General features: G+C 42.3%; 1 protein-coding gene across 2 annotated transcripts in view; it reads right to left on the bottom strand.

The window, feature by feature from the left end:
- The window catches only part of LOC121547684 (myomesin-2), a 36,649-nt gene extending 12,528 nt beyond the window's left edge, over positions 1–24,121 (bottom strand). Inside the window, exons 1-23 of one of the 2 annotated variants that reach the window (XM_041859075.1) lie at positions 24,044–24,121; positions 19,335–19,446; positions 16,479–16,536; positions 14,181–14,335; positions 12,896–12,982; positions 11,527–11,615; positions 11,242–11,292; positions 10,303–10,467; positions 10,022–10,183; positions 8,714–8,855; positions 8,223–8,422; positions 8,076–8,129; positions 6,995–7,122; positions 6,525–6,708; positions 6,076–6,250; positions 5,863–5,984; positions 4,401–4,588; positions 3,935–4,061; positions 3,436–3,617; positions 3,240–3,354; positions 2,201–2,363; positions 1,946–2,052; positions 1,532–1,576 (exon numbers count right to left, since the gene is read on the bottom strand). In XM_041859075.1, the coding sequence (XP_041715009.1) occupies positions 1,532–1,576; positions 1,946–2,052; positions 2,201–2,363; positions 3,240–3,354; positions 3,436–3,617; positions 3,935–4,061; positions 4,401–4,588; positions 5,863–5,984; positions 6,076–6,250; positions 6,525–6,708; positions 6,995–7,122; positions 8,076–8,129; positions 8,223–8,422; positions 8,714–8,855; positions 10,022–10,183; positions 10,303–10,467; positions 11,242–11,292; positions 11,527–11,615; positions 12,896–12,982; positions 14,181–14,335; positions 16,479–16,536; positions 19,335–19,426 (2,791 nt within the window). In that variant the 5' untranslated portion in view covers positions 19,427–19,446; positions 24,044–24,121. The remainder of the gene's footprint in view (positions 1–1,531; positions 1,577–1,945; positions 2,053–2,200; positions 2,364–3,239; positions 3,355–3,435; positions 3,618–3,934; positions 4,062–4,400; positions 4,589–5,862; positions 5,985–6,075; positions 6,251–6,524; positions 6,709–6,994; positions 7,123–8,075; positions 8,130–8,222; positions 8,423–8,713; positions 8,856–10,021; positions 10,184–10,302; positions 10,468–11,241; positions 11,293–11,526; positions 11,616–12,895; positions 12,983–14,180; positions 14,336–16,478; positions 16,537–19,334; positions 19,447–24,043) is intronic. The other variant, XM_041859076.1, reaches the window with a different exon arrangement.
- Positions 24,122–24,768: the final 647 nt, after the last annotated feature.

Raw genomic sequence — 24,768 nt, forward strand, 5'->3', positions numbered from 1 at the left:
CTTCGGGCCATGGATCATCACTGGAGGCTTCGTACCATGGATCATCACTGGAGGCTTCGGGCCATGGATCATCACTGGAGGCTTTGGGCCATGGATCATCACTGGAGCCCGGCAAGTGCGGGGCACTGGCACAGGACGCACTGGGCTGTGCGTAGAGCCGGCGCAGGATATACTGGGCCGTGGAGGCGCACTGGAGGTCTGGAGCATAGAGCTGGCACAATACGCCCTGGCTGGATGCTCACTTTAGCCCGGCAAGTGCGGGGCGCGGGCACAGGACGCACTGGGCTGTGAAGGCGCACTGGCGACACAGTGCGTAGGACCGGCGCAGGATATACTGGACCGAGGAGGCGTACTGGAGACCAGGAGCGCTGAGCCGGCGTAACCTGTCCTGGCTGCTCACTTTCGCACGGCAAGTGCGAGGAGCTGGCCCCAAGCGCACCGGGCTGTGAATGCGCACTGGAGACACAGTGCGTATCACCGTATAACAGGGTGCCTGAACGGTCACACGCTCCTTAAAGCGAGTGCGGGGAGTTGGCTCTGGTCTGAAACCTGGCTCCGCCAACCACCCCGTATGCCCCCCCAAAAAATATTTGGGGCTGCCTCTCGGGCTTCCGTCGTGGTCGTGACCTTCGGAGTCGCCCTTGATCCGCCCTCGCTGCCTCCGTCTGCTCCCATTGAAGGCGATCCATACCTGCCCGGATCTCTTCCCACGTCCAGGATCCCTTTCCGTCCAAGATCTCCTCCCATGTCCACGATGTCTGCTCCTCCTGGCCACGCTGCTTGGTCCGTTTGTGGTGGGATCTTCTGTCACGCTCGTTGATTGACGGCTCGGACCAAGGTGCAGCGTGGTAGGCGAACATATTAATTTATTAACTGAGCACAGACCAAACAACAAAATACACACGAACGTAAAGTTCTGCAGGCTACGAAGCCACTACACAAAAACAAGATCCCACAAACTAAGGTGGGAAAAAGGCTGCCTAAGTATGATCCCCAATCAGAGACAACGATAGACAGCTGCCTCTGATTGGGAACCATACCTGGCCAACAAAGAAATAGAAAACCTAGAATGCCCACCCAAATCACACCCTGACCTAACAAAATAGAGAATAAAAGGGATCTCTCAGGTCAGGGCGTGACAACCACATGCTAAAAAGTTGATGGAGCAAGGGCTGACAATTTTCTGGGATGAACAGTTGTCTCCTAAATGTGGTTTACATAGAATTTACCTCATCACCAGTCTAGAACAGCACACACGCCCCTACAGTATATACCCATTATTCAAGCCAAACAAAACAAAGAAAATGGACCTTTTATCCTGAGCTGTGTATTCCAAAATACTATTTGATGGGGACCAAAAATGAATGCGAGTGAAAATAAAAAACGACCTGACGAAGATCCAACTCGGATCGAAACGTGGCTTTTTTTTGTGCGTCTGATTAAATCACCATGGGAGCATACCAGAGTTGCGGACACTCCTTTCTCTTTGAAAATAGAAAAGCCATCTTAAATCATTCAGAACAAAACCTACCTGGGTGTCTGATACCATAGCTCTTTGCCAGCATTTTCTCCAGCTCTGTAATAGAGGTAAACAAGGGAGAACACATTTCAGTATTCCAATGAGCCAATATCCTCCACAGCAATTCCTTTTTACATGAAACTTTATCATACACTTCAACGGTAACAGCTGTCTGCATTGCACAAGACCAGACATGGATGGACTGTATCACGACATCATATCATATTTATGAATAACTGTGAAAGGCGCCACTATTGTTTCTGACTCCAACATCTGCCATATAATGACATGCTGTTGTGTTGATTTAGATGTACTAGTACAGTATGCATACATGTATTGCCAAAATGTATTTTATACCATGATCCAGAATGAGGGTTATAAATAAGTAACCTCCTGTTTACGATCTACCCCCCAGCCAGGGCCTACCTTCAGCATGGATTTCATGGCTGGCAGAAACACCATCAGTGTTAGTTACAGCAACGGAGAAACAGCCCACATCCCCCTGGTCTGGGTGTTTGAAAATAAGCTTGGAGCTAGAAATAAATAAAGACGCACCATTGGATAATATAGAGTCCAGGAGATATTGAGCACATCAATGTGAGTATATTACGTATTTCTGAATCACTACTGAGAATTCTTGAACGTTTTGTTTTGTTAAAATATATTTTGTGAATAGCTTACGTGCTGCCCTCTGTTTTGATGACAATGCCTTTGGAGAAGTCAGTGATTTCCTTATAGAATTTCTTCCACACAAAGTGGGAGCTCTCAGTAATTTGACAACTTTCAAATGACAGGATGATGTCACCTGACTCCTCATCCACTGTGCAGGTTATCTCTTGGGCACCTTTTGGAGTGACAAAGCAAAGAGTGAAGTTGACAGGCAACAGCAATAAACATCTGGGAGTACAAGTACAATATCCTAGAGACTGGTGTTTTGCTACAGTCATCGTAGGGTAGGTAGTACAGTATCCTAGAGATTGGTGTTTTGGTACAGTCATCGTAGGATAGTACAGTATCCTAGAGATTGGTGTTTTGGTACAGTCATCGTAGGGTAGTACAGTATCCTAGAGGTTTGGTGTTTTGGTACAGTCATCGTAGGGTAGTACAGTATCCTAGAGATTGGTGTTTTGGTACAGTCATCGTAGGGTAGTACAGTATCCTAGAGGTTTGGTGTTTTGGTACAGTCATCGTAGGGTAGTACAGTATCCTAGAGGTTTGGTGTTTTGGTACAGTCATCGTAGGGTAGTATGTTCATTATATGTTCACAGAGTATTTCTGCATTTATGTTCTGCAGCCTATGTAGAATGAATATCTAGAGAATTGTGAGAATGACTTTTCCCTGATCTCACCCAGCCTTGTGCTTGAGTCGCTGAGGTCCCTGCAGAATACAACACTGCCCTCTGCAGGTCGCCTGATGATCTGCACCTTCTCATTCCAACAACTTTACAGCGCTCCACATGAGTCATTTATTTGTCTCTACTCCCACGTCCTCCCAATGTTCCTTATCGACAGAAGCACAGACTACCCCTCCCTAAACCCTTCCTCATAACCCTGTCTAGTGCACTACACACCCTGTAGTATTGCTCTCCTAATCTAACTCCCATTTTAATGGGAATCCTGACCCAAATAAACATTCTCTGTGGAACACACTGAACGAATGCTGCTCTACTCTAAGCCACATTGAAGAGCAGTGTCGGGAATTGTGTCTGTCCAACAGTACCTTCCACTGCTTTGGCAACCACAGGGTTAGAAGCCAAGGAAGGCTTGCCGGCACCTTCAGCGTTCGCCGCGCGCACTCTGAACACATAGGACACTCCGGCTTCCAGCCCAGTCACCTGAAAACGAGTAGGACTGTAAAATGTGCCAGACAGGCTAAAACATTGTCATAACTCGGGTATTCTAGGAATACTCTCTACCTTGTGGTAGCGGTGACTGACAGCATGGCTCTCGTTGGAACAGTGCCATTCGTCTGAGCCTTTCTTTGCAAAGTCAACAAAGTAGCCTGTGATCGGGCTGGTGCCGGTGTAGACGGGAGCCTTCCACTCCACCACCACAGAGTCATCGCGGATCTCGCAGAAGGTCATGTCATAGGCTGGACCTGAAGTTCAGAGTGCAGTAAATGTAAAATAAATGACAGACGAGCAGTTCTTTATGTCAGACGTAACTCCGAGCACAGACGTCAGACTGTGTAATGTCTATGTGCTGCTATTTTAACGATTGATGTTGGAAGTGGCACCGTCGATAAGCTTCTGCTTGAATACACCTCTTCCATAATTCATAAAAAATTATGAGATATGCATTAACGGTTTAATTATGCAACAGTATTTGCATGTAAAATTATCTTCACTTCTTTGAACTATACACACTTCATCTTTAAAATAGCAACTTGTTTCAGAGAGGTTTTCAGTACTGTACCTGGCTCGGGTATGGTCCAGGCATCACAATGGAAGGCCTTGCTGGGGGCAGAGGGGGCACCAAGACCAGCAAGACTTCCACCATAAACCATGAACTCATAGACTGCACCTGCACTCAGATGTTCAACCTGTAGTTGTGCAGCAAAGTACTAAAACAGTTACAACTAATTGAACTGCATAACAGATTCCATATGATCCTACACAAAGGGTTCTTCGGATGTCCCCATTAGGAGAACACTTTTTGGTTCCAGGTAAAACCTTTTTTTGTTCCAGGTAGAACCCTCTGTGGAAAGGGTTCTACATTGAACCCAAAAGGGCCTGGAACCAAAAAGGGTTCTTCAAAGAGTTCTCCTATGGGGACAGCCAAAGAACCCTTTTAGGTCCTAGATAGCACCTTCTTTGCTAAGGGTGTATGATCCTAAACATAACAGATGTGTTTACATGACTAAGGTCAATCAGATTTGTACCTTGAACAGCCGCTCTTTGATTGGTGAGATGTTGACCTCTCTCCATGTGTGTTCTCCGTGCCTATGTTTGTCGATGTAGTATTCAGTCACCGGAGAGCCACCGGAGCGGACTGGGAGCTTCCAGTTCAGAACCATGGACTCTCCATCACAGGCCAGCAGAGCAATGTCATACGGAGCAGAGGGGGTTGCTGCAAACAGAGTTTACAAGTGTCTTAAACATGTATTATGATTAGGGCAATTTTTTGGTTAATCATGTCACATGACCTAGATTGGATATATAGCAGGGTTCTCTACACTATTAGAAAAAAAGGTGCTATCTGGAACCAAAAAAGGGTTCTACGGTTGTCCCCATAGAAGAACCCTTTGAAGAACCCCTTTTGGTTCCAGGTAGAACCCTTTTGGGTTCCATGTGGAACCCTTTCCACAGAGGGTTCTACATGGAACCCAAAAGAGTTCTACCTGGAACTAAAAAGGGTTCTACCTGGAACCAAAAAGGGTTCTCCTATGGGGACAGCTGCAGAACCCATTTGGGGTTATGGTTGTGAAGGCTTTCGGTAGCATGAATAATACATTAATTTTAGTGCATGATGGCGCCAACTAGCAGGTAGCCTAGTGGTTAAGCGCGCTTGGCCAGTAACCGAAAAGTCGCTGATTCGAATCCCAGAGCCAACTAGGTGAGAAATCTGCCGATGTGCCCTTGAGCAAGGCACTTAACCCTAATTGCTCCTGTAAGTCGCTCTGGATAAGAGTGTCTGCTAAATGTAAATATGATCATTGTTGTTACAAAACACTGCAATCCACATAGCTTGGAGTATCGTCAATGAGTATAAAAATTTATGCTTTGATGAAACAATCTGCAGTTGTTGGTTGAATGTCCCAAAGGAACTCTACGAACCAATGGTTTGTTTTTGACTCATACTGCCTAAATTATTCACATCATTTGGACAAGGAGAAAAGTACACGACGATAGGCTAAATCCAATAGGCTCCCAGGCTGTCCTGCTGAAACGTGTGAATTGGAAGAATAACAGTCCTCTTCATTTATTGGAGACATTGATTTTATGATACGATGCTTGTGATGATCTAATCATTAGATATTCGGCAGACTTAGATGTCTTTGTGTGTCATACTTCTGGAGAGCTACCAACAGTCTTGAAGAAAGTCTTGACAACATTGCTACAATTTATTCACTGTGATCATTCACAGAGAAAAGAGCCTCCAGCTAAGCACAGTGGGTCGCTAAAATTTGGTATTTGCAATTTTCTTCTTTGTTACTGTTGCTACTGCCAGATTGAACGCAACACTTTTTCCGCCTGGTTGGAATCTCGACTAATGACAAGTATATTCTGTCTGCTGTGTGTGTGTGTGTGTGTGTGTGTGTGTGTGTGTGTGTGTGTGTGTGTGTGTGTGTGTGTGCGTGTGCGTGCGTGCGTGCATGCGTGTGCACGTGTGTCCATACTCACTGAGGGCAGCTTTGACAGAGAGGGGTGAGGATTCCTGTGATTCATCACTAAGACCCAGCTCATTGATGGCTTGCACACGGAAAACATACGTCTCACCAGTGGTCAAACCTTGAACCACAAACCTAATCAAAAATAGCAGATGAAGCAAAATCTCAACACATTATGATGAATGAAATCACACTTTAAATAATAAGTACATGACTGAATACATACTTGTTGTTCTTGTGAGGCTTGTGGTTAGCTGAAGCCCAGTTCTTGGAGCCTTTTACACACACATCAATGTAATATCCAATAAGGTTATTAGGCTCCTTGGGTTCAGCCCATTGGATAACAAGAGACGTGTCAGTCTCCCTTGTGGCAACCACCTGACCAGGAGCGGAGGGGACCCCTACAGTAGATGAATAAGGCATGGTTAATGTCTAAGGCAAAAGGTCAACTATCTATAACTTACTTTAATTGAAGGACTATTTTCTTTGGTGCAAAATCTATAATATGGGCTCGAATGACTTTTTGACATTTTTCCAGAGTTACTTTTTTCAAATTCTACCCTTGACTATTGCTATGCTTTGCAGGGAGTTCAACTTTTAGAGAAAATACTTGAGAACAACCTTGTGGAGGACTCTAAGAGACAGCTATAAAGCCACTGAAGAGGACCTTCTTACCGCGCAGCTCTTGGGTCTGAATGGGCTCTGTGGGCTCGGAGGCTTCACTGGTGCCGTACATGTTTGCAGCCAGCACGCGGAACAAGTACTGTTTTCCCTCAGCCAAGTCAAACACGGCATAGCGAGGAGATCTCACAGGCACCTGAGTGTTCACCCTCTGCCACGCACAGCTCTCGGCCAAGGACTGTGAGGGAAGAGCCCCAAAGACAACCTTTACACCCAGTAACAACATCCACAGATACAGTCACACGTAATGGAGAGAAAGATACAGCCTCAATTCATTCCGCTGACTTCAGCCATTCATTCGATTTGAATGATGACCCTTATTGTAATTGCCCTTGATTATGCTATAGAAGTGGGATCCCAGAAAGAGGACACAAATCTAGCGATTCCACGTTGAAATGTGTCTCTATTCCGTTGCTGCAAAGTTTGGATAAAAAAGAAATGTGGGAGAGCAGAGAGAGACCAACCTTCTCAATATAATACCACACTGGGGCCCGGCCGTGATAAGGGGCAGGTTTCCAGCTGAGGACAACATATGTTCGGTCAGTCTCTGAAGCACGCAACTTGGAGGGGGTTCCTGGCACCTTCTTCCCATCTATGGACACAAGATATCACAGAGAATTACAGTTTTTTGCCCAAGTGGGAGCATTCACCCGAGATGACAAATAAATCTATTGTGACAATAACAAAGGTTGTTATATCTAGCATGTCTATGCACATATATCTGTTGCTAGTATAGATGAAATGTTATATATTTTTTTATTATATATATTTATTTATTATTGAATATGAATATTTAAAACATACAATCTACTTGCAGTGAAGCCGCTCAACATCTACATCACATTAGTCATCTAACAGACTCCCATCCAGAGCGATCCACAGAAGTAACCAGGGTCAACAACCCGCTCAAGGGCACGTCGACAGATCTCCCATAAGGTCAAAAACGGGGACCGAACCAGTGACCCATCAGCCACCGGCCCAAGTTCCCAACCGCCAGGCCACCAGCCCTCCAAGATTCCCCCCACAGTTCCCCAAGAGCTGCCCCTCAACCATCCGAGAACTCCCACAGTCCCCCACAGTCCCCCCCGAGAAAAATAAAATAATTCCATTATAATTATTGCTAATTATTGAGACCGAGAGCTGCTGATTAGTAGCCTAGTGGTTAAGAGCATTGGGCCAGTAACCAAGAGGTTGCTGGTTCAAATCTCTGAGCCGACTGGGTAAAATAATGTGTCAACGTGCTCTTGAGCAAGGCACTTAACCCTAATTGCTCCTGTATGTCGCTCTGGATAGGAGTGTCTGCTAAATGACTCATGTGAAATGTGACAGATGGAAGGCATGGTACAATGTGAGGGCTAATGATATGGCAATATTCTAAAGGAGGAGTTTACCCTCCTTTCAGTGTCTACTGACTCTGATGAGGTATACAGAAATAAGCCTAGAAAAGTATTATCATGCCTTCTTAGAAGAATATCAAAGATGTTTGTATCAAACTAGTTGATCCAGATTCAAGACCCTCATACATCATAGAAAACCATTTAGTACCTTCAACGTCATCGTGGTAAGTTACAACGTCAAGTTTTCCACCCAACATGACAGCTGTCAAAACAAAGATAAAAACAGAAAGTTATTTGATTCTAGAGAACACATGACCTCACAAGGTAAAGTTTAAGATGTCATCCATCACATTACCGTGGAGTCTTTCAAATTCAGTGGGGTCCAGGGCGGCGATAGGGTCAGAGATTCTGGAGGGCTTGCTGATGCCTTGTGAGTTTATCGCCCGCACACGGAAATAGTAGGAGTGGCCCTCGAACAGGCCAGGCACAGGGGATTTACAGATCTTAATGGGGGAGTCGTTGCACTGCACCCAATTTTCAGTTCCAGTTTCACATCTGAAACAAAATGAGGAAAATTGGTCCATCTCCCAAAATCCACCTCTTAAGAGGCTATTTTGGCTGATATAGCTACATTATCCTGTCACCAGCTATGAACAGTGGTGGAAGAGTATAGCTTGCAATTTACCGTTTTGTCAAATATTTTTTGACGTAAATTGATGTGATTTTTAGAAGGAAAAAAATGAAAGTATATAACGAGTGCCTGAAGTCATGGCATTGGTAAAAAGTAGCTGGAAAAAGTAGCTGGAAATATTCACATTTGATTCCCATTTCAACACCTTCCGTTACCTATCTACAAAGTATCCGATGATGGGACCTTCAGTGGTGGTGTTGGGAGGCTTCCAGGACACGATGACATAATCTCTGTTGGCATCATGGATCTTGATGTCCATAGGGGCACCTGGAGCCCCAGGCACTGGGGGAGGACCATCTGGCACAGTGACACAAAGCAAGTCACATCTTCACAATCTGTCAAAGTACATCACGCCAGAGCTGTGTATTTAGGTCGTCACTAGTTACCACAGCTACAAATGGCTAAACCCAACCTATTTCTACAGTTTCTCTTCTTTAAATCTGACCTAACCCTAACCTTAACCACACTGCTAACCATATGCCTAACCCTAACCTTAACCACACTGCTAACCATATGCCTAACCCTAACCTTAACCACACTGCTAACCATATGCCTAACCCTAACCACACTGCTAACCATATGCCTAACCCTAACCTTAACCACACTGCTAACCATATGCCTAACCCTAACCTTAACCACACTGCTAACCATATGCCTAACCCTAACCTTAACCACACTGCTAACCATATGCCTAACCCTAACCTTAAATGAAGACCAAAAAGCACATTGTTGTATTCATTCATTTTTACGATATAGCCAATTTTGACTTTGTGGCTGTTGTAACTACTGACAACCCTGTATTTAGAGAGTTGGGTCAATGCAGTTTCTGCATTATGATTACATGACACTATACAATTATATGGCAGCCATGTTAGCTATCCATTAACATTACACGGGGAATATTTAAGCAACGCTAAGCAACTGAATGTCTAGAATTAGAACAATGTTCAAAATTCAAAAAGTTGGCCTAACTCTCTATTCTAAAAGTTGGCCTAACTCTCTATTCTAAAAGTTAGTCTAAATCTCTAAATATATGGCTTTGCATCACACAATACCTGAAACTCCCTGTGAACAGAACCATCCATGGACTAAATCAACTTTTTTGAAAGATATCAGAATATTACTGATACTACAGTTTTTAAAGTAGCTGCATTGCTGGTACACACAGAGTATATTATATATATACAGAGTATATTACAGAGTATATAGCTACAATAAGGGGAGCAACTTGTTTTAGAAGTGGGGGGTACATAATATATACACTCCAAACAGCCTGCCCAACCACTCGGAGGCGTCCGCATGGTCCTAAAGCACAACTTTGCCTTGTTTTGTATCACATTCCAATGATAAAACTGGGGGAGGGGGACAAAAATGTAATTTCAGAAGTTGGGGGGGGGGGGGGACATGTCCCCAGTGAAAGTTGCGCACCTGGCTACAATTCTCAAAGTTAGCTGTTGTTTTACCTGAACAGGAAACAAATGCACTGTGGACAGCGTCTCCCCCCTTCGTAACCATACGGAGGGAGTAGACGCCCTCATCATCCTTGTTCAGGTGAGGCAGGGTCAGCTTGGTCTCGCCTCTAGCAGACTCTATCTTCACCCACTTGGAGTCTGACAGCCGATGATCTGACACAAAAAAACAGCAACATTAAAAGTGAGGACCTGTCAGTAGCTGAAGTTACAAAAATAGCCTGGTAAATCGGCTGTTATTGAGAGCGTTATGATCGTAAGAGAAAATGTGCTACCATCTCTGAACCATTGAGCTTCAGGCTGCAGATTGGCTAGTTTGGGGCTAGCTGTCATTGTGGCAGCCAAGGTGACCGTGTCTCCCTCTGTTCCAAAGACCGAGCCAAAAGTCTCCAGGAAGGTGACGTTGATCTTGGTGTATTTGATATCCGGCAACATGGGAACTGCAGAAGACAGCAAAGGAGGACAGACTTACAGTATTATGACTCTATTTCAGTGACATCGTTATAAAGCACCATGATCACAATTATATTCTGCAACCATGCAATTACATACACTTTGAAAGAGAGAGAGTGCTCTTTGAATTATTCTGAAGATATTGTGACAGTCTGACAAAGGATCTATGTATCTCAGCATATTCATTCCACTTAAATAGCACTCTGTCTCCTATTCTCTTTTAAAAAAAAGACAAAACGTGCAACTGGTGTTGTGATTAATATAGACAGGAGGAGGCTGGTGGGAGGAGCTATAGGAGGACGGGCTCATTGTAAAGACTGGAATGGAATCAATGGAACGGTTTCAATCACATCAAACATATTGAAACCACACATTTGACTCCGTTCCATTCAATCCATTCCAGCCATCACAATGAGCCCATCCTCCTATAGCTCCTCCCACCTACCTGCCTCCTCTGATATAGACGCTTCAGCAGATATGTTTCTGTCAGTTCTGACGGGGTTAATCAAAAACAACATTCTTCTCATGCGTTAACAAAGCATGTTTGAATTGATATACCTTCTACAGTCTCTCACTATAGTACAAACATTGTTGTGTTGAGTACATTGATTCATATGTAGGCTACATCCTTACAATTCAAGAAGAATGAGGCCCTATTCAAACAATGATTTGGATTTGACTCAACAGCGCTCAGGATCTACTCAGAGGATAAATGAAGTATCAGGGAGAATACACAGGACACTTGTGTTGAGTGGACTTACTTTTGTAAGGAAGCCATGCATAGGAAGATGAATGCCCTTCTTCTCTGAACCCTGCAGAACAGACATATTATACACACACAATCACTATGCAACAATACAATACACCATCATGTTGTATGATTTATGGTATAAATTAAGTAATTACACATACACTTACCATTTAAAGGGGCAATCAGCAGTTGCTACATACATTTTTGGACTTATAAGTTAATGATATGTACCCCATTGATTCTTGAAGAATATAACATTATAACATTATGTATTTTTTTGCCTTGCCATACTTACTCTTGACAATGACAGAGGCCTGAGTAGAGACCTGTCCATGAATGTTACCAGCCACAGCAGTGTACTGCGCAGTGTCGTCAGTTTCACACCTATAGGGAGGAATACATATTGGATACTGTACATGAACAAACATCTCAGCAATACTTAAGGCTCAGACTTTTATCGATTTATTTTTGTATGTGGATTTATTTTTGTATGTAGGACTTTGATTAATTGACTAGCCACCAAACATAATTTCATGAGTTGAATTTACAGGATGGTAAACTTTCAAAGGATGATAAATTATGTTGATTATGCAAATTGCTGTTGACTAAATTAATACTGGAAAATATCAAGCCGTGATCCTCATTTGCAATTGTGTTATGGCTCTATTAATGCACAATATTGCACAGCAAATAAATACAGAACATTTAAATACTTTTCTAGCGTCGTATCTTGACCTCTAGATCCACACACTCAAGATCATGGCAGACATTATGAAATGTTTTGAACTCAGGACAGGAGAATAATGCTATGAGAAGAAAAAATTCTTCAGGAGATATTCAACATGAGAGGCGCTCAAACATGAATGGCAAACATCTGAAGATTCAAGAGGGGAGAGGAGTTTGAGAATAGTGACAGATATCAGACCTTGACCCTGCACACAATATTTTAAAGCTGTCCACGCTCACTTTCCCTCTCTGTCTCCAAACCACGGTGGTTCTCTTTGAGTGTGAAAGGGTTTGAACCCGCGGAGAATACAGAGTGGTATTTCTTTATTGAGACCTTTCATTTTGATTTGGAGAGGCAAAAAGTGCTTTGAGACTTGAGAGGGGATCTAGCGCTGGTGCCCCTGACACTCTGACAGCGAGGGGATGCAGTGCTCTTTAAGGAGCTCCAGGATCCAATGACACAGAGCTCAGCACTTCGCTATGAACAGCTGACGAGTCCTCAAGATGAGGGCGGAGCCCAGGGGGGCTTTTGACTAAATTGGAAAAGCTCCACCGCTACAGCTCCACCATTCACAAGGCTCCCTTTTGTGGACACTCGTGTGTTAATTAAGTTAACATTAAACACTGTGATTGTGAGTGAAATGCAGGCCACAGTGAAAATCCGCAATGGTCCAGGAGCAAAGTCATGATATTGTATCAGATTTTTTAAATGGCCGTGATAAGCTACTGTGAGATGATAATGTTTTGTGGACAAATGGATCTAAATCATTAACAACTCAATGAGAACATGTGACTTCCCTCATTGTTTAAATCAATGAGAACATCCCTCATTGTCTTACCACTGATGGTATGCATCCATTGTGTCTCCTAATGTCTGAAACACATAGACTAGCTATAGCTTTTTTATTTTTTTTTATCCTCCCATGAGAATAACTTACTTGGCAATCTGCAGGGTATGAATTCCGACATTGTCCTGCACATTGTATTTCATTGATGATCTGTCAATGCTGACACCATCTTTATACCTGGAGAGAAATCAAGTAGAAGTGGTAGAGGGTGAATCTTTCAGATGGATGTGGTAACATAGAATATTGTGATCAGACTGTGTATTACCAGAGAGGCCCGCTCCCAATTTACCAACTTTATTGACAACGTTTCGATCCACTGCGAATCTTCGTCAGGTCATGACCACCTTGACCTGACGAAGATCCGTGTTGGATCGCAACGCTGTCAATACAGGGATGGCTAACTCTGGACATTCCTTTGGTCTCTACTGAGTTAGGTAAATCAGCTTTTAGTTTTTCTTGCACCTTATTTGTGGAACAATCTTCAAAATGTTCTTACATTTGATGTTCTGGTGCCTCTGTGGCAGTTCAGAAAGCTGATTGAGGACCTTATTACTGATGAATGTGTTAATATTTTGATATGTGTATTTTCTGTAATTTCTGTAATTCATGGCTCGTCTGTAAAAGAGACCTTGGTCTCAGCATAACTCCCTAATCAAATAAAGGTTAAATAAATAAAGCTGGTAAATTGGGAGCATATTCAGTGCGGGCCTCTCTGTTATTTACAAGTCAACTTCTTTAGCCCAGCACATACGTTTTTAAGGATGTGTGTATGACCACAAACATTTCTATAGACTGTGTAATCAGTCTGTACCTTTGTCATAGCAGGTACCTAAAGGGTGAAACTACAGTTTTCACCATGTTTATCAGAGTCAAATCTCAGGAATGGAGAAAAAAAACATTGCTACAGAGACAGTGACTGGTCAAGTTGAGATATTCTGACCTCTTAGCCTCAACTGAAATCAAACACCATCAATCATCTGTAAAACATGGACCATTATTTCACTCCCATAGAGGGAATGAGATGATAGCACTAGAGGAACACAGTTATCCCTTTGTGCTACACTCTTAGAAAAAAAGGTGCTGTCTAGAACCTAAAAGGTTTCTTCAGCTGTCCCCATAGGAGAACCCTTTGAAGAACCCTTTTTGGTTCCAGGTTGAACCCTTTTGAGTTCCATGTAGAACCCTTTCCACAGAGGGTTTTACATGGAAAACAAAATAGTTCTACCTGGAACAGAACAGGGTTCTACCTGGAACCAAAAGGGGTTCTCCTATGGGGACAGCTGTAGAACACTTTTGGAACCTTTTTTTCTAAGAGTGTACACCAATACAATAACATTCGGTACCCATAGATAAACCACATAGACTGAATCCTTACCATTTCACAAGTGGGGTAGGGTAACCCTCGACCGTACAATACAGTTTCACAGGAGTTTGCTCCCAAACGGTATGGGATCGGAGTGTGGTCAGGAATTTAGGACCCCTGATCATAGACTCCTCACGAACGTACTTCTCAACCATCTTCTTCCGCACCTGAAAAAAATATGTGACATTTTTACAGTACTGTATATGAAACCTCATTAAGTTTTCTTCAATATCCTTTTCACACTACTGAGTCAAGCCGAGCGGAGGCGACCTGTACTGAGCTGGCCTGGTTATGCATCCACCATACAGATGTAGGATCTTAATCTGAGCCAGTTTGCTACAACAGGAAAATAATCCTGCATCAACAAGAAATGTGAATTATTATGTGTATTATAATTAATGGACATTTTTGTAGGGGTTGATACAGTTGAAGTCGGAAGTTTACATACACTTAGGTTGGAGTCATTAAAACTTGTTTTTCAACCACTCCACAAATTTCTTGTTAACAAACTATAGTTTTGCCAAGTCGGTTAGGACATCTACTTTGTGCATGACACAAGTATTTTTTCCAACAACTGTTTACAGACAGATTATTTCACTTATAGTTCACTGTATCACAATTCCAGTGGGTCAGAAGTTTACATACACTAAGTTGACTGTGCCTTTAAACAGCTTGGAAAATTCCAGAAAATGATGGCATGGCTTTAGAAGCTTCTGATAGGCTAATTTACATCATTTGAGTCAATTGGACGTGTACCTGTGGATGTATTTCAAGGCCTACCTTCAAACTCAGTGCCTCTTTGCTTGATATCATGGGAAAATCAAAGGAAATCAGCTAAGACCTCAGAAAATTGCTCCTTGGGAGCAATTTCCAAACGCCTGAAGGTACCACATGAATCTGTACAAACAATAGTACGCAAGTATAAACACCATGGGACCACGCAGCCGTCATACCGCTCAGGAAGGAGACGCGTTCTGTCTCCTAGAGATGAACGTACTTTGGTGCGAAAAGTGCAAATCAATCCCAGAACAACAAGGACCTTGTGAAGATGCTGGAGGAAACAGGTACAAAAGTATCTATATCCACAGTAAAACGAGTCCTATATCGACATAACCTGAAAGGCCGCTCAGCAAGGAAGAAGCCACTGCTCCAAAACCGCCATAAAAAATGCCAGACTACGGCTTGCAACTGCACATGGGGACAAAGATCGTACTTTTTGGAGAAATGTCCTCTGGTCTGATGAAACAAATATAGAACTGTTTGGCCATAATGACCATTGTTATGTTTGGAGGAAAAAGGGGAACGCTTGCAAGCCGAAGAACACCATCCCAACCGTGAAGCACGGGGGTGGCAGCATCATGCTGTGGGGGTGCTTTGCTGCAGGAGGGACTGGTGCACTTCACAAAATAGATGGCATCATGAGGAAGGAAAATGATGTGGATATATTGAAGCAACATCTCAAGACATCAGTCAGGAAGTTAAAGCTTGGTCGCAAATGGGTCTTCCAAATGGACAATGACCCCAAGCATATTTCCAAAGTTGTGGCAAAATGGCTTAAGGACAACAAAGTCAAGGTATTGGAGTGGCCATCACAAAGCCCTGACCTCAATTCTATAGAACATTTGTGGGCAGATCTGAAAAAGTGTGTGCGAGCAAGGAGGCCTACAAACCTGATTCAGTTACACCAGCTCTGTCAGGAGGAATGGGCCAAAATTCACCCAACTTATTGTGGGAAGCTTGTGGAAGGCTACCCGAAACGTTTGACCCAAGTTAAACAATTTAAAGGCAATGCTACCAAATACTAATTGAGTGTATGTAAACTTCTGACCCACTGGGAATGTGATGAAAGAAATAAAAGCTGAAATAAATCATTCTCTCTACTATTATTCTGACATTTCACATTCTTAAAATACAGTGGTGATCCTAACTGACCTTAGACAGGGAATCTTTACTAGGATTAAATGTCAGGAATTGTGAAAAACTGGGTTTAAATGTATTTTGGTAAGGTGTATGTAAACTTCCGACTTCAACTGTACATTTTTCGTAAGGGAAACTCAAGTCAGAAATTTCAAAGTGGAAATTACAAACTTCAGAAGTGTTTTTAAACCTCAAATACACTACAAGTTTTACATTTCCATTTGCTGGAACCGTGCTAGACAGGATAATGTGAAAATAAAATATCAGAGCCTGTACAGTACAGTTTGGCTCAATATGGTGAAAAGAGTACAAGTCTTGTGCAGATCTGATACTAAATATCTTTAATTATGGTGACATGTTGACATCTCCCAACAAGACAGATAAGGACCTTACCACTCCCTGGATTCTTGTTTCTTGTTTGTGATGATAATCGTCCTCCACCACCTCAGAGCTATATAAACAAAACAAAAACAAAGGTAAATGCTTGAAAGTGCTGGAATTCCAAGATCACTATTTGTGGGGGTTTACTAAGTCAACATAAAACAGTGTAAGCAGCTAATTATGTTCAAGCAAACAAGCATTTAGCACCAAATCTACAGTAGGTAAGGCTCACCGCAGTGAAAAGCCTCTAAGCACCACAAAAAACATCTATGTTAAGTCTAACCATAACAACCATAGCAACTAAAGGATGTGCCATACATACAGTAAGCATCTTTGCTACATTTTAATAATCAGCTCATTGCTGAGTAAATGTTGTTATAAAGCTAAAAAGCACTTAATTTGCATCAAAATCTCGAATAAAATCGAATCACATTTTATTGGTCGCATACACATATTTAGCAGATGTTATTGCGGGTGTAGCGAAATAGCTTAATGTTGACAGAATTCTGAAGGCATTTCTGTCAGATTATCTAGTGTACTTAGGGATGAATCGTCAGTCTGTGCATACCTGACAGAATAATCATAGAAGTGTCCACAGGTAATATAGATGATCAGAGATTAAATAGATGAAACTGGGTACAATCCATAGACTGTATGGTACAGATGTAAGATGTTAATTTGAGCCAGTTTGATATGGCAGGAAAATAATCCTGCAGCAACAGAAACATGTTAATTATTATGTGGATTATAATTAAAGGACATTTTTGTAGGGGTTGATACATTTTTCATAAGGGAAAATCAAGTCTGAGACACTACATGACCAAAAGTATGTGGACACCTGCTCGTCAAACATCTCATTCCAAAATCATGGGCCTTCCCCAAACAGTTGCCACAAAGTTGGAAGCACAAAATCGTCTAGAATGTTGCCACTATGCATTGGGGCAGGTAGCGTTCTCCTGGCATCCGCCAAACCCAGATTCGTCCGTCGGACTGCCAGATGGTGAAGCGTGATTCATCACTCCAGAGAACGTGTTTCCACTGCTCCAGTCCAATGGCGGCAAGCTTTACACCACTCCAGCCGACGCTTGGCATTGCGCATGGTGATCTTAGGCTTGTGTGTGACTGCTCGGCCATGGAAACCCATTTCATGAAGCTTCCGACTAATAGTTATTGTGCTGATGTTGCTTCCAGAGGTAGTTTGGAACTTGGTAGTGAGGGTTGCAACCGAGGACAGACGATTTTTACGCGCTTCAGCACTCGGCGGTCCCGTTCTGTGAGCTTGTGTTCGTGGCCTGCCAGTACGTAGCTGAGCTGTTGTTGCTGCTAGCAATGTCCACTTCACAATAACAGCACTTACAGATGTGGTCCTCTGTAGCTCAGCTGGTAGAGCACGGCGCTTGTAACGCCAAGGTAGTGGGTTTGATCCCCGGGACCACCCATACACACAAAAAAAAATTATGCACGCATGACTGTAAGTCGCTTTGGATAAAAGCGTCTGCTAAATGGCATATTATATTATATTATATGACCGGGGCAGCTCTAGCAGGGCAGGAATTTGACGAACTGACTTGATGGAAGGTGGCATCCTATGAAATTGCCACATTGAAAGTCACTAAGCTCTTCAGTAAGGCCATTCTACTGCCAATGTTTGTCTATGGAGATTGCATGGCTGTGTGCTGGATTTTATACACCTGTCAGCAACGGGTGTGGCTGAAATAGCCTATTCCACTAATTTGAAGGGTGTCTACATACTTCCATATATACTGTATAGTGTATTTCAAATAGGAAATTACAAACTTCAGAAGCCTTTTTAAACCTCAACTACACTACAAGTTTTAAATGTTCTTCATTGCAGGAAAGTTCTCCTGTAGGGTGATCAAATTAAGATCCTACATCTGTACAAACTAATGTGAGTGTCCTGTCTCTAGTACTGACATTGATTTTTTACATTTACGTCATTTAGCAGACACTCTTATCCAGAGCGACTTACAGCAGTGAGTGCATACATTTTCTTTCTGGTGCCCCATGGGAATACGAACCCACAACCCTGGCGTTGCAAGCGCCATGCTCTACCAACGAGCCACTGTTGATCAACGCAGTAAACACAAATAAGCACACCCCTCGTTGAAGGCAAATCAGTTAAAGTTGTATTACAGAGGAAACCGTTCATGGTGTTATAATCATACCCAAACAATATGACAATTAGTGACCTTACAAGACAGTGTAGCATTTGTGTCTCCAGTTTATAGAAGAGAATGTGATCCAGTGGTGTAGTAGCAATAGGATGGCTGCATAGTTACATGAGATTAGGCAATTAGCAGGGAACCAACCTGTTAGTGGGTTACAAGTGCTCTCTCCAGGTGTAAACTTACCCACTGTTAAAAGCCCAGCTGAATACACTAACTGCCATTTGAAACTGTACACCCAGGGCCAGATATACTTTATGTATTTACACCAGTGCTTTATCCTCAGAGGGGAATAAAGACCAGAAACAAATAGTAGAGGAAAAACAGTTAACTGTCTTAATTTACATTTAATCTAAATATGCTAAATAAGCTCTACCATTTAAATGCTTTATTCGTTCTGGTAAATAGCAGGTGCACTTTATACTCCTGTGCAAAAATGTGTAAATCTGGCCACCAGTTTCCAAACCACAGGGGTTACGTTTACACAGGCAGCCTAATTCTGATCTTTTTTTCACTCAATGTCTTTTGACCAATCACATCATATCTTTTCACATCAGATCTTTTTCAGAGCTGATCTGATTGGTCAAAAGACCAATTAGTGGGAAAAAAAAGATCAGAATTGGTCTTTTTGTGTAAACGTTTCAAATGAAGCATAGGACTCCTATGGGCCCATCTTCCTTACCTTGTATACTGCTTTGCTACAACCTTAGACTGTGCACTGTGGTAGTCGTGGCTGACGTGCACGTGCTTGTGTCTGGCAACTGTCGCAGCCATAGTTGATAACTTTTAATGACCTGTGATTGAAATGAGGAACACACATACTGTATTCTATTGGCTAACAGTAATATAATGGCTACCTATAGACATATAGTAGTTGTGTGATGGCAACAAACCGTGTTAATGTAGATTTACAATGCAATGCTCTTCTGGCTTTTTGATCCACTGATGCATTTCAGGGCACAATATGCAGTACAATATGCAGTACAGTATGTCCTTCAATATCAAATTGCTTAGGTATTAGCACAATGAGACAGATATTCACTCATTTGTTCCCATTGGAAACGACAGGCTGTGGTCTATCTTGGTTCAGTAATAAATAAAAATATTTGGTATTAGTGCCTGTGAGGTTACAGACACTTGGGGGTAAAATTACATCAAATCTGCACTGCAAGGGGAAACATTGTGCCTGTTCTGATGTAATGGAACAGTCTGAGTTATGGGTAGAAGGGATGACACCTGTTCTGATGTAATGGAACAGTCTGAGTTATGGGTAGAAGGGATGACACCTGTTCTGATGTAATGGAACAGTGTGAGTTATGGGTAGAAGAGATGGCCCCTGTTCTGATGTAATGGAACAGTCTGAGTTATGGGTAGAAGAGATGGCCCCTGTTCTGATGTAATGGAACAGTCTGAGTTATGGGTAGAAGAGATGGCCCCTGTTCTGATGTAATGGAACAGTCTGAGTTATGGGTAAAAGAGATGGCCAAATGAAAAGCAAATTCATTGGGGGGTTTAAAATTAGAGGGTTCCATGAATGTTCAGTTATTACCAGGTATTCTCACAATACCGCAATCTGAACGTCATTAAGACACCTATCACATATGAAGGGGTTCAATGTATATTTCACAAATGATATGGTGATAAATAAAATCATACAAACCCATGAAGCCTACTGCTGTAGCAGATTGAATATTAACAGACACAAGAACAATCTGAGCACCTGCAAATTGTTTAAGAATTAGCTTTTTGACTATGTCTATCCTTTTCCAGTGGCGGCTGGCCGATAGAGGGCGCTAGGCGCGCCGCCCTTAAATAAAATTATTTTAAAAAATAAAAAAATAAAAAATAATAATAATAATAATAATAAAAACATCAGTATGTCAATATTTGTGTGTTTGAAATATGGAATGCACACAGTAATATGTGTAAGATATGATAGAAAATCATATTCGCAACCTTTCCTCTGCCTGTCAAACGCCTCGTCAGCTCTGGGCGATACAGAAAGTGCCCCGAGGAGGCGGGTCTACGTAGCAGTTAAGCCAATTGCTAATTTAAGATATGAATGTATGACATAAAATGTAGTCAATAAGCGATCTTAAATCGAATCCAAGGAGGGCGATTATTTTACCGCCCCAAGCTCGCCCCTGATAAAATAAGGACCGGGGTCCAGTGACGCCATTTTTACTAGACAACAATGGCGAACGCAAACGTTACTCCTCCAAGACCCAACCCTAACTCGGTGAAATCTCTCCTCCAAGATCCGTTTGAGAGGAGAACTTTGTCAGAGAAAGTTCGGGTGAAAGAGCTGGGCCCAGATCAACCTGACCTCTCAATCAGACAGCAGGCTAGCGAGAAAGGGAAGCAGTATATGCGCGAGCTTCTCCCGTAGCTGGTACACCAGGAAGGCTTGGCTAGCTGGGTGCACTGATGCTAATGCTTTATTTTGCTTTCCGTGCTTGCTTTTTTAAAACGACGGGTCAGATTCAGCATGGACAGGTACCGGAGTGAGGGATATGAAGCACCTGTCAGAGAAGGTAAAGAAACATGAGAACACCAGGGCACACATGGACAACTCTGTAAAGCTAGCTGTATTAGGAAGGGTGAACATTGCTACGCAGCTGGATGACGGCCACAGGATTGCGGTGAGGAAACACAATGAGGAGGTGGATAAAAACAGGCACATTCTATCCAAAATTATCGATTGTGTGAAGTTCTGTGGGGCTTTTGAGTTGGCCTTACGTGGGCACGAGGAGACTGACTCCTCAGACAACCCCGGCATTTTCCGGGCTTAGTGGATTTTGTTGCCTCCCTCGACAGTGTGCTGGAGGAGCACCTGAAGACAGCTACCGTTTTTAAGGGCACGTCAAAGACGATACAGAACGAGCTGTTGGACTGTATGCTGTCAATGCTTAAGGATTACATCCTGGAGGAAGTAAAGAGTGCTGATTTTATCGCCATTCAAGCTGACGAGACGACTGACGTTTCCACCCACTGCCAGTTGGTGCTTGTGTGAGTGATTATCATAGAGCCGTCACAATTATATTTGTTTTAGTATTTTAAAAGGAAAGAGAAGACACAATCAGACGTTGATAATAATGCAGGAAAGTACTACACAGTTTGTAATAATTATTCAGGTGTCCACCAGGTCAATTTCTAGAAGAGGCCTAGTTGTTATTGAATATTAACTTTATTGCTAAGTGAACAGCAGAACAAAATTATGTTGCATCCCTCTCACAAATGTAATAGAAAAAGGCTTTAAAACGTAATAACATCAGTTAATTATGTACATCACAGGTTAAAAGCAGTTACTAGACATAGTTTGTGTGTATATACACACTGTCTGTCTGTCTGTCTGTCTGTCTGTCTGTCTATATATATATATATAAGTCACTGGTTGTGTGTTGAGGGGGAATTACAGTGAGTTAAGAAGTCTGATTGCAAGTTATCAAATTAAACTTTATTTTTTGGACCCAGGGCCTCAATTCCCTCTTTGTGTGGGGACAGCGCATCTGACGAGCAGCAACAGCCCATCAAGCGACGGAGGATGCTGGGACCAGGAGAACAACAGAGGTTGGCTATAGAGGTAAGTTGTGATGTAATTGTCAGTGTTTCCCACCTAGAACTTTTTCAGGCCTGGTAGTATGTAGCCAAAACCCTGAACAATCAGCACCTTGGTAATCATATACTTGAGTTGGACATAGGCATGTGTCAGTCAGGATCACTTGCATCAAAATAGCTTAATTGCAAATTAAAGCTGATGATGTATCTTTTACAGGTATGTGATACCATCCTGAGTCATGCCAAAGAGAGGTTCTCCTTCACCCAGCACCTCATCAGCGCAACACTATTGCACGGAGAGTTGTTCCCACAACACAGTGTGAAGTTCCCCGATACAGCGCTTGAAACAACCGTGGAGGCGTACCCCATGTTGAACAAGGCCAAGCTCAAAAACCAAACTGTCCCTCATCTATGAGAACAGTGAGTTCAAGGCTTGTAGTGGTGCAGTGCCCCTGTACCAGTTCTTCATGGAGAACAACCTTCAGAGCACTTTCACAGAGACTGCCAGCCTCCCTCAAGATCCTCATCACCACACCCATGACAACTGCTGAGTCAGAAAGGTGCTTCTCTACACTGAAAAGGATCAAGACCTTCCTGAGAAACAGCATGACACAGGATCGCCTGAACGCTCTGGCCATGCTCTCCATGGAGAAGAAACTTGTCAGGGACATTCCTGACTTTAATCAAAGGGTCATTGAGAGGTTTGCCACTCAGAAGGACAGACGGGCAAAATTCCTGTACAAATAAGATGACAGACACACACACACAGAGCAGCTCTGGCCGCATGTTTCTTTGTATATAGTTGACCTTAGCATAAAAAATCCAGTTATATATGGTACTCTAGAAAGTCTTAATAGTGTCTTTGCTAATATTACTGTATATATGTTGTTTTGTATCAATTAATTGTTGCAGTTCTGGAGCACATTAACAATTAGTCACATTTAGTATGATCATAAAATACTGTATGCTATTCTTCCAGTCAAAGGTTTGAGTTCATCCACTTGATATCCATTTCTATATTATACATCCTTTTATACAGTGTAAGATTTCCTATAAACTTTATAATAATTTCATGTTATTGTCCACTTTCCACTCTGTTCTGACAGCATGCCTGTTGCGTTGCCTGTTTACTACCAATGGTAAAAAGTTCACTTTAAATGCAAATGAAAGGCTTGGGTTTGTGTAATATGTTTTTGTGTAAGAATGCCTCAACTTTTTAATATTGGCATTAAATAATTACTGAATGTTTCACTGAGCACTGCTGTCCTGCAGTTTGTGTTAAAATATATCGCGATGGTTACAGGAAAAAAAAAGTATGGCACAGCCCCACCGAGAATATTTTTCACCAGCCGCCACTGTCCTTTTCCCTACATTCATGTATCTGCCCGGTTGAGCTAATTTATTGGTAGCCTACTTCTCAAGTGTAAAGCAAAAGTGCTTAACATCAGACATTCAGCCACCAGAAATATCAACCCCTTGACACTTGAACTCCTGAGCCACATTTCTCTGCATTTAGAAGACATACAGTCAGCTTTTTTTTATAGAATTCGTTTTAAAAGTCCATATAAACTGATGCATCCATTTATCAACATGCCATGAGAAGAACATTCTAAGATCAATCATATAAGGGCAAAAAAATATTTAAATGAATACTGCTAGATAATATCCGTATATGTCACGTCAAGATCTAGGCAGTAGGCACTAATTAGGTAATTGGACTAATACATCTCCACATTCCGATATAACCAAGTCCCAAGCGTACATTCCTCAAATCAACACCTGTCGGAAAAATCCAGGAATCTGTAAGGGAAGGAAATAATAGGCCTGACTTACCCCAAGAGATTACACGAGCGGAAAGCAGAGGTGGGTCAGCCGTAACCCGTTTGGAAGTCACTCGCTGATGAAAACAAAAAATTACCCACACAGAGTGCAGCAACTCTCGCATCCCATTTATGGATAGGCATATGACTATATATAGCTTTTACATCAACCCTCAACATAATTTCTTACTTCCAGTAGGCTAGGATACATATCATGCAGTGTCGGTGCTTCTTTGCTCACTGAATAGGTTATAAAAAATTTATTCCAGTTTGCAAGATTTACTAAGTTTGTCCTGAGCACAATGTGTCCAGTTTACTTCATTTAAATAATGTCATACTTCTTTCAACTTCTATCCTCTATTTCATGAATAGGCCTACCCTACAATTTTAAGAATTTCAAATCATTTTTATATATTTTTAATCATTATTTTAGCGTTAGACTATCTCAATGTAAATATTGCTTTGCTCTATGCTCAACTGAAGGAACCAATACGGATTCTTAAGACGAGCCCCTGAAACCTGAACTGTAGCCAGCACTATTTTTAACGGGAGATTGGGTTAAGAGACAGCAGTATGTATGCCTAGGCTAGGCTATTCCTGCCAATAGCCCCAGAGCAGAGGCAATGTCATACAGCATGTTAACTTTATGCAAATATTAGTCGTCTATTAGTTAGCTTAAATGAAAACAATAACGGCTCATTCATAGCCTTCTGTCATAAATAACATTGTAAAAAAAAA

Source organism: Coregonus clupeaformis, chromosome 31, assembly GCF_020615455.1.
Source record: "Coregonus clupeaformis isolate EN_2021a chromosome 31, ASM2061545v1, whole genome shotgun sequence".
Classification (NCBI taxonomy): Eukaryota; Metazoa; Chordata; class Actinopteri; order Salmoniformes; family Salmonidae; genus Coregonus; species Coregonus clupeaformis.